This window comes from Arachis ipaensis, chromosome B5 (assembly GCF_059453495.1).
Source record: "Arachis ipaensis isolate K30076 ecotype BB chromosome B5, ASM5945349v1, whole genome shotgun sequence".
Classification (NCBI taxonomy): domain Eukaryota; kingdom Viridiplantae; phylum Streptophyta; class Magnoliopsida; order Fabales; family Fabaceae; genus Arachis; species Arachis ipaensis.
In genome coordinates this window covers 15797901-15808925 of record NC_142440.1, presented here as the reverse complement: position 1 = coordinate 15808925, position 11025 = coordinate 15797901, and the positions used below count along the sequence as shown (strand labels likewise).

The 11025-nt window shown below is 28.0% G+C and overlaps 2 protein-coding genes across 2 annotated transcripts; both read right to left on the bottom strand.

Moving 5' to 3' along the window:
- Positions 1 to 443: 443 nt before the first annotated feature.
- On the bottom strand, positions 444 to 1433 carry LOC107643061 (thaumatin-like protein 1). The gene has a single exon (XM_088488851.1). It carries the CDS (start codon positions 1361 to 1363, stop codon positions 632 to 634), a length of 732 nt encoding a protein of 243 aa, XP_088344977.1. The 5' UTR covers positions 1364 to 1433; the 3' UTR covers positions 444 to 631.
- A 7603-nt stretch (positions 1434 to 9036) lies between these two features.
- On the bottom strand, positions 9037 to 9974 carry LOC107643062 (protein P21). The gene has a single exon (XM_016346610.3). It carries the CDS (start codon positions 9915 to 9917, stop codon positions 9243 to 9245), a length of 675 nt encoding a protein of 224 aa, XP_016202096.1. The 5' UTR covers positions 9918 to 9974; the 3' UTR covers positions 9037 to 9242.
- Between the last annotated feature and the right edge of the window lie 1051 nt (positions 9975 to 11025).

The window sequence follows — 11025 nt, the reverse complement described above, 5'->3', positions numbered from 1 at the left end:
TGGAACTCTCCCATAAATAGGTCTAGTTTGTCCCTATGCAGCAGGTACTGTTTGACAATGTACTCTTTGTGATTGCTTGATAGAATTAAGCTTCAAAGTGGTTTTTGAAGTTGTACTCGAGTCTCAAAGTGGTCTTTGAAATTAATAGTTATCCAATTTTGTCCTTGAACTTACACTTCGAGACTCATACTAGTTCCTAAGGTACTTTTCGTCCATCAGAATACTTATCCAAAGAAGCTTTCATGTCAAGTGTCAATGTAAAAAGATTAGTGATTACTGATAATTAATTTATGCATCAACTTGTGTTCATCATATTCATATAGTTAGGCATTTTTCAATTTTCAAGTACGGAGTCCACCTCACTGAATCTGCCAGAGATATATTTGTTAGGCAAAAAGTTGCAAAACAAATAAAGAAAAATGGAAGCTATCCGTAGGTCATAATTTTCGACACAAAAAGGGATGCATAGCTCATTAGCTCAACATAGGTACTCTATTACCCACCAAGAAAAACAAACACAACCAACATATTCAGAGCTTATTATCATCACAGAATGAAGTTTTCAACAAAGAAACTTCATCTTTTATTCTAAGCCAATAATAGGCCACGGCAGCATCTGTTCTCACATTCTCTACTGAATGCTCCTAGTTCCAGGCATCAAAAGAGGAAATTTAGATGACCCCAAAGGACAGAACACAACCCTGTAGTTAGAACCTGCAGGGCAAGTGAAAAGGCTGGTTGGGTCATCTTTAGGGTAGCTATAAGCATCAGGGCACCTATCTTTGAAGAATCTCGAGTAATATGTGGGTCCACAGCTAGCTTGCGGATCGGTGCAGCAATACTCATTGCTGTGGAACACCGGGCAAGCGTTGTTACACCCTCCTTGTACTCGCAACTCGTTAGGACACTGTCCGACAATGTCGGCTGTGCAGCTGATCTTGTGACACCCACCATTTAGAGGGTAGAAGTCCATGGGGATGTTGAATCCATCTATAACTGAGATGTCATAGAAATCTTGGTTAGCATATTGGTTCAATGCGAATTCTGCTAAGGTGTTGGGTGGGACACCCCAGCCTTGGCATTGGAGTCCACCGGTGCAATCTCCAGTCTGGCAATGGCCTTGACCATTGCCATCAAAGTTGCATCCGGTGCGACCCCAAATGCGGCCCATGGTAGTGCCAGGTGCCACCCAAAGGTTCCATGTCTGGCCTCGGTCCAAGCGCACACCTCCGCCTGGACTAGCAGCGGCCCAGACAGTGTAGGGACAATTGTTGACGATCTCAAAGTTTGCTGCATTTGCTAAGGTGAGAAAAGAGGCAAAGATGACGATGGAGCAGAGTGAGAGGCTGAGTGAGTAACCCATTTTGCCTTTGTTGTGAGGGGTTAATTGATTGTAAGTGTGTGTGTGTGAGTGAGTGAGTAGAAGAGTGCTATATTTGAAGGGGTTTTATAGACTATATTATTGAGTGGATTCTATCATGCTAATTTAATAATGCATGAAGGCGTTAGCTAAGATTCAATAATGAAATGAAGGGGCGGCTATTAGGATAAACAGACAAAAGTCTAACTCTTTAGACTTTTATATATAATTGGATGGATATACTTGTAATGGATTTAGAGAAAGTTGTTAATAAACCTAATAAAGGTTAACTTAGCAGAAGTAAATTTAGGGCAAATTTAAGGAAAATACATTTAAACTTAAATGGGAGCTACTATGAACAGCAATTTGGTGCAGAAATATTTCATGTTATGCAACGTTTAGAGCAGAATCGTACCTAAAAATGTAGTGTCATAAATAGTTTAACTTGATAAATGTATAAATTTCTGAATCTACAACTTGAATCTATTTACCATTTTAGATTTTTGGATTAGACGTTTTTATATAAAATAAAATAGGAGAATTATATAAATAAATAAGTATACACCTTGAATGAAATTTATAGATATATTTTATATATTGTAAACTAGTTCCTATATAGAAAAATCAACACTGATATAGAAAAATCTCTAGCTTTCCATATAGGCCATATCCGATCCCTGACAAAGACTTTTGCATGAAAAGCTATTAAGCTATTCAGTGTTAATTCATGGATTTTTTTTTCCGTTGATTTTCAATAATTATATATTAAGATAGTATAACTTTTGAGATAAAGACTGAGATTTGAATAACATATATTAAATAATTATTTATCATATTGTAAAATCATCTACCTTAATAGTTTCAACGTTCAATAATTGTATAGTACATGTGCTTTTGTATGACTAAATTACAAAATGAGATTTGAATATTTTAAAACCACTGCACAAAAAAACAACGAAAAACAATTGTTATTTGTAAAAACTATTATTAATTTGTTGTTGTGATATGAAAATGTAAGCACAATATATTCGATCTAAGTTGGTTAAATTTTAAAAAGTAGAGGCGGCGTTCTCTGTTCGATAATGTTCGATAATGCTCATTTCTCTATTTTTCCTTGGGTCCCCTAGAACTCGAATTCGATCCAACTTGGGGAGCAAGTTGAACACTTCCCTCATTACTTTGGTTATCGTCCCTCTGCGATAATTACTCTAAACGTGGGGTTAACTCTTCACTCTACAGGTAAGTCTAACATTTTTACTCTATAAATATATAAACAATCCTGTTATATTATCAATAGTATTTCTGTCAACTTCTGTCAACTCTTGTTTATGATTGTGTTTAATAGAAATGTCTTTATAGATATGTCTAATAAAAATATCTTTTTGTATGACTGTGTTTAATTGAAGTGTCTTTATAGATGTATTTTCTAGATGTATTTCTTTATACATGTATTTAAAAAATAATAATTAATTATTATTGACAATAAATTAGCAGATAATATATTGATACCCTATACTTTTCCATATATAAATATCTCATCATATAGATACTTTTTAAAAATTCAATCTCACTTAAATTTGTTAAAATTCTTGTTAACTTGAGACAAGAATCCCAAACCCACACCTAAAGACATTTGAACCTAATGTCTAAACACAAATCCACCTTAATTTCAAGCAACACCTCAAAATAAGTAGTATACTAACATTTTTTTCTAAAATAATATTACTCATAAAACTTTTTAAATTATGTCTCCCGGTTTGGTTCTGATTTTGTGTATTACGGCAAAGAAAAATTTCAAATTTTCTTTACTTTGTTGTGGAGTCAAAAGTTTTCGTAGATCAAGAAAAAAAAAATCAAATGATAAACTATCTAGTTATTATTTTTTATAAAAATTTTATTGACTTGTTTAATTATTGACTTATTTAATTTATTATTATGTGAAATAGTTTAATATTTTATTAATAATTAATTGAATACTATTACAAAATCTTTTTTTATATATTTTTTGATAAATTTAATACATATTTTTTATAATTTTATAAATTTATTTAAACTATTTTATTTTATTTATTTTTATTTTTTTTAGAAACATCTAGTACATGTGAATTATAATTACATCAAGAAAAAGAGAAGGCCGTAAAACAAAGAAGAGAGTATATAGATAGTGTAAGAATATAAGCAACATCGCACATATTTTAAAGGGAAAATTTGAGCGAAAAAAATAAAGCTGCCAGGTGATATATTTCGGTTATCTAATAATAATAATGATGGTAAAGTATTAATTTGATTTTTTGTATTAGAAAATTTGTTTAAAAAATGACGCGTTCTTCTTTTATTGTTTCTGTCACAATTTTTTAATTAATTTTCTGTTTCTGTTCTCCTTCTCATATATGAGGGTTTTTTTTTTTTTTTTTTGTGAGGACCTATCACCTATGTAAAATTAAACGAAGATAATTGTAGTCACAAAAAAAAAAACGAGGATAATTGTAAAGCTAATTAACTTGACTATTTGCATTGAACGTCAGAAGAATTGGGTCTTTTTTTTAATGTATTATTAATTTATTATACTTTTGTATAAGATTTTGGTTTAGACTTTGGAGTTTGGACTATTTTTTGTAGATTTTTATTTAATTAAAATTTTTAGTAATTGTATTCACAAATTTTATTTATTTTTAATATTTTAATTTATCATAACAACATTTATTTAGCTTTTTATTCCAAGAAAATAAAATGTATTACACCAGCATTATTGAAAAACTTTCCCTTTTTAATAGTTTTTTCTCATTTTTTTCATCCATGCACAAAATACTACTAAGTTTTCTTCGTGGTTAATTGGATATCAAATTATAATTTTTATTTAAAATTTTTATTCACTTGGTAAATATATTATATTATTTTTATACCTTTTAATTTTTACAAGCTAACAAAATTTTGGAGATTATCCCAACTATAACTACGATTATTAATCCATTCTTATTCGTTCCAATATTCATGTTTTTAAACTATCAATACAATCATAAAAAAACATATATTGTTTTCTTCTATTAGTCATAAATGATAATTATAAAAAATAATATTTTGTTTTCTTCTTTTCATAAACAATTTTTCTTTTAAGATAAGCAATAATTTTCTCTAATAATTTTTAACAAATTTTTGTTTCGATATTTCAGTATGAGTAAAATAAATATTTTATATTAAACTATTGTTTTAAAAATTATAATTTGATGCAATGTATTTATATCAAAGTAGTGTACTTAAACATATAATGTAAATTTTATTCCGTGACTTTACACTAATTTTTAATATTAATGATTAAATAATTTAAAGAAACCAAATATATTACGATAACAATAAATGTGTTTTATATTATTTATTTTACCATTACAATTATATTAATATTAATACAACATATAGATCTATTGTTGGTGTAATACGTTTTATTTTCTTGGAATAAAGCTAAACAAATATTGTTGTGATAAGTTAAAATATTAAAAATAAATAAAATTTGTGATTCCAATTTAGTTAGATAGAAGGCTATATAAAAGAAAATATAAAATCTAAACCAAAAACTTACACAAACATATAATAAATTAATAATACACAAAAAAAAAGTCCAAAGGTTTAAATGTTTAATTCAGTATAAATAATTAAATTAATTAACCTCATGTGGAAAAACGAAAAATAAAAAATCAATTCTGAAAATTGAAAATTATGGGTGATAAAACGGTTTGAACCTGTCGGGTCAACCCGCTAAACTCGTTAAAAAGGGTGGGTTGGGCTAGGATTTGAAGCCCACCAAATTTTTAAAAAAAATATGCTAAATTCACACTGCCAAATTGGCGGGTTTTGGTGGAACGGGCCGGGTCGAAGATTTTATTTTATTTTTTTATTAAATAAAAGAGTTATTACTATTATAAACAGGGACGGACATAAGGGGGGCGAGTGGAGGCCTCGACCCCAGCTTTTTTTAAAATAATTAATAGTAATATGTTATTATGTATAATTTAATTAAAAAAATTATTTAGTATTTAGTGTAGTACAAATAATAGTCCAGTCCAATTTAAATATTAATGATTTCTAACATCTAAAAAATAAGTAATAATATTAAAAAAATATGAAAAAGATATTATTACTAATATTTTTTAATTAAATAAAAATTTTCAAATCTCATAAAGTGAATTTTTTTTTCTTCTTGTGACCGTCTTTTTTTATTCATTTGGTATTAATTTTCTCTGTTTCAATTGCTACAACTAAAAGATCTTTTTCAACTATGAATATTGTGAAAAATAACTCAGAAATAAAATAAAAGATGAATTTCTTGCTAATTGTTTTTAATTATATTGAAAAGAAAATTATTGAAAAATTTAACATAAATTCTATTATCAATGAATTTTATGATACGAAGAATTGACTACTTCGTTAATAAAAAATAGATACATTTTTTTTACTTTAAAATATATTCTCTATCGGTATATTTTTATAATACATATTATATTATATAATTTTTTACATAATTTTAATATTATATGTGTTATTGGCCCCCCATAATAACATTTCTGGATCCGTCCCTGATTATAAAATTAATAATTATAGAATTTTCAAACACTTTTTTTTGTTTTTATTTTTATTCTTCTTTTAGTTATTAACTTTATTTATTTTATTTTACAATTTCGTATATTTGTTCGAATTATGTGACTTATTTTTTAAAATAAAGATAGTTCTATTGACAAATATTATTTTGAACAATTTTATTGAAGTTAAAAATTAAAAAAAAGTCAAAAAAATTATATTATAATTTGACTATTTTTTATTTGTATTTATTTTTTATTATTTTTTAGTTAATTTTAATAAATTTTATTTAAAAAAAAAGTCAAGCGGACTAGCCCGCTGACCCGTCAATCTGCCATAAAGCGACGCGGGCTAACATTTTAAACCTATTTTAGTTGGCGGGGCGGGCCTATGCGGGACGGGCGGTCGACCCGCTTTGCCATCCCTACTGAAAACGTAACGGACGATAAAAAAAAACCACGCGTCATTCTTTAAATAGGACACGTATAGTCTTCATAGCATGCCTTTTTTTTCTGTCAGTATCATCGAAATTTTTTTTGTATTTGGGCATAATTTTGTTTTAGTCCTACAAATTTAAAGTGTCTTATTTAAATCTAAAAAAGTTTTATTTAGTTTTAATGTAGTTTTATCATGAGGACAAAGTTAAATAATTAACATAATGTCCTACATGACAACAGTATAAGAACAAAGTCGATAATCTAAATAACAAGTACAAATTCTAGCAACACAAAATCAACAGTTAATGCATCAATACATTTATTTATCATTTTGAACATCTTCATATTTTGTAAGTTGCTCTTGCAATTTCTTAATTTGACGGCGTAATTTCTCCATTTCAATCTCTTGAATAGTTATACGTTTTTTTACTACTATATAATAATGTTGATGTTTTATGATGATGATGCACAATGATAATGGGAATGCACCAATGATAATAATGATATAGGAAGGCCCTACTAATGATAATCACCAAAAGGCACCAAATGCAAATACCAAAATGATCCCAAGATGTTGTTTGGGTCATCAATCTTTGCAAAGTTAACAACCTCATTATGGTAAAAAAAACCAAGAAGCTATCTTGGTTGGCTAAGCCAAAAATGTATTTCTTACTCTCAAAGAGCCTAGATAAAAATAAACACAGTTTATTTAGTATTTGTTTGGACGCTATTATTTTGATAAAAAAAAAGATATTTTTTCAATGAAAAAAATCTTTTTTTTTTTATTTTTTAGTGTATTTGACAAATTTCTAGTAGTAAAAATAAAAACACTAGAAAAATAAAAAAAATATCTTTTTTGAAAAGCTGTAATTTACATTTTTTTTAAAAGATCTTTTTTCTTAAAAAAAATATGTTTTTCATGTAATAAATAAATAAAAAAGTATTTTTATATTGTTATACTCAAACATAATTAATAGATAAAAAGATCTTTTTTCAAGAGATACCCAAACATAAAATTATTTTTACTTTTCCATAAGATCTTTTAAAAAAAGATAACTAAAAAAAATCTTTTTTTAAAAGCTCACCCAAACAAACCTTTAATGATTGTTTGAGTGTCATTATCTTGATAAAAAAAATATTTTTTAATAAAAAAAAAATCTTTTTTATTTTTTAGCATGTTTGACAAATTTCTAGTAGTAAAACTAAAAGCACTAGAAAAATAAAAAAACATCTTATTTAGAAGATGCAATTTACATCTTTTTTTAAATGATTTTTTTTTTAAAAATTGTTTTTTATATAATAAATAAACAAAAAAATATTTTTATATTGTTATACCCAAACATAATTGATAGATAAAAAGATCTTTTTGCATGAAATATCCAAACATAAAATTACTTTTACTTTTTTATAAGATCTTTTAAAAAAACATAACTAAAATTATTTTTTTTAAAAAAACTCACCCAAACAAACCCTTGATATATAACTCAATCAACTCAATTTCGTAAACAAAAAAGGTACATATGCATATTTATACTAGCAAAAAAAAGGAGAACCTTCATCACTTAGATAATATAAAACTAACTCATAACATAATATAATAATATATGATAAATTAAACTACTTTAATTAACAACACAAATATAAAAATATATACTCCTACATTAGATTTACTAAAAAATAAATTTGACGATAAATAATTATCGCAAAAAACTATATGTTGATAATTAGTAGCATATAAAAAAATTTGTCAATAAGTAATTAATATTTATACCGTTAAATTTATTCTATTATTAAATCTAACTGAAAATAGATTATTAATAAATTTTTTCTATAAATCAGCTAATAAATCTAACCATGTCCAGCTATTTTCTTACTGTGAGTACTTCTAGTTGATGATAAGAGGATGAGAACATATAAGAACGAAAGATTTGTCTCTGAGGCTATATGTCTGAAGTTCAAACATCAACCTACAGGCCAGAAGGTTTCTTTTTTATTTTCCCAAATCCTAAATTTAATGCTTAAATAAACAATGACCTAAAAGAAAGTTCTAATGATAGTATTAAATATCAATATAAATAGTCACCAAAAAAAATTATCAATATAAATAAAATAATTATATTAGATGTATATTAAAATAAGTTATTAATATAAAATAATATTAAAATATAAAATTTATATTAAAAATAAAATAAATTATATATATATATATATTTTGGTACATAACTAATATTTTTGAAATAAAATTATCAGTTAAATAATCAAATTATTAATAATTAATAATCAAGTTAAAAATATATAAGAAAAACATGCCTACATTTTTTATTCTTTTGCTAAGAAAGTCATGAAGATTGACAACCCTAAAAATACAAGAATACATGCATCCAAGATTTCGATCCGTAATCAATCTTAACAAAAAAAACTCGGTCTAATTAAACATAAAAAGTGTATACTAAAATCTGTCGTAAAAATTAGTTACAGTATATATAAAATACATGTTAAAATATAAATATATATTAAAAATAAATTAAATCACATATAAATTTATACACAAATATATTAATAATTGATTTTAATGAATAATTTTAGTGTAATAGTATTTTTAAAAAACAAACAATTTAATAATGAGTTTTTACTTTTTAGTATACATGTATGGATAAACAAGCAGCGATATCTATAGAATTTGCGTGAGATCTCTCGCTTATTTCAGGAAAAAAGAAGAGGGCACATACTACACATGTGCTCATAAACCTTATTACAATCAAGAACCCTGTTATTTGGCTGCAGGTATATATAGCAACCTAGACATAGAAATCATGGTAGAATAAAAACAATAGAATAAAATAAAATAAAAGATCACAAGAAAAAGAAGAAGAATTCTAAGGACAAAATACAAGACTATAATCGGTTCCTCCAGGGCAAGTGAAAGTACTGGTTACATCATCCTTAGGGTAGCTAAACACATCAGGGCACCTCGTCTTGAAGAATTTGGAATAATCAGTAGGCCCACACGTGGTGTTCATGCAACAATACTCGCTGGTCTTGAAAACCGTGCAAGGGTTGTTACAACCACCTGGAGCCTTCAGTTGAGACGGGCACTCATCGTTGATGTCCGCAGTGCAGTTCACGGATCGCGTGCAGTTGTTTGTTAATGGAGTGAATGAAAGAGGAATATTGAAACCGTCAACCACCGAGACGTCGTAGAAGTCCAGATTGTTATATTGGTTAAGCGCGTACTCCACAAGCGTGTTGGGTGCGGTGCCGAATGAATCGCACTCCAGGACGCCTTTACAGTCACCAGTTAAACACGTCCCATTACCTGCGCTGTCGAAGGTGCAGTTGGTTCGGCCCCAAAGACGTGCCCCCGACGTGCCGCTTGTCACGTTGAGAGTCCACGTTTGATTGGGGTCGAGTCTTTGGCCTCCGCCGGGCACCGCAGCTGCCCAAATTGTGTAATTGCAACTGTTTGTGATGTTGAGTGTTGCTGCTTGAGCTGCAGCCAAGCAGGTTAGGGCGATCACAAAGAAAATGGAGAGGTTTTTCGCAAGTGCCATTTTTTTTTGAGTTTGGTGAAAATTGAAGGATTTGTTTGAGGGTTGGATATATATAAAAATGAAGTGGATGGGAGATTATTCAGCTTTGTTATATTGAAGAAGGAACCTTCCGACGGTTGGACTTTTTAAAAAAACAATGATCTCTGGTGATGTCATTCTTGGTAGATATATGATATACACATTGATATGAAGACAAGTCAACTGTTTGGAAAATCTATATGATCAAAATAACTATTGTAGGTAACTTGGCAAAAACAGTCACGTTAATTAATGGAAAACGTGCTTTGTGCCGTGATTTTGGAAAAACTGATTACTTTGTCTTTGGCTGAATAAGAGTACAAATTCTTTAGCATTCATTAGCCTGAGGCTAACTAATCTTTAATCCCCGTTCGAGTTCACCTTTTGTTAGATAGGATGCTAAGCATGAATTCAGAACATAAAGTTTAAATAATCTAAATAACTATAGCTTATATTAGGTCTTATTGTTAGAAAATCGGTTAGTTAATCCTTACTATTAGAGTTTTTTTTTTTTTTTTTCTCATCTCTCCTTTGATTTTGAAAAATGTCTCTTATTGTATTTTTTTTGTTAATTAATTTCAATTATACCGTCTCAGAAGGTGACATTGATAAATATTATTTTGCATTGTGCAAACAAATTAAAAAAGAAAACGGATATGTTATTGAGTTTTCATTGACATGTACATTAGGCTTACATGAATTAGGAGCGATGACCACATGGTAACGCGTCAATTTAAGCAACCTATATCTATGTAATTATTTTGATAACTTGCTATATCTATGCATGATCAACTTATTAACGTAATAAACTAACATTAGAGTCAATAGAAAACGCGTATATAAGTTGCATAAGAAAGTAGTTTCGGACCCCTCGTATTAACATTCAGTAAAATACTAAAATAAGAGATGCAACAACTAACAGGAGCTGAGATCAAATCTTAGGGATGAAATTTTTGGATATATTCTGTTATATCATGAATTAATTAGAAAACAAATTTGAACTAATAGTATTTCTATTAAAGGAATTATATCAAAGATAAATATTGCTGTGTTTTTCAACGTTGGACCAGGTCGCAACAAAGTTGAATTC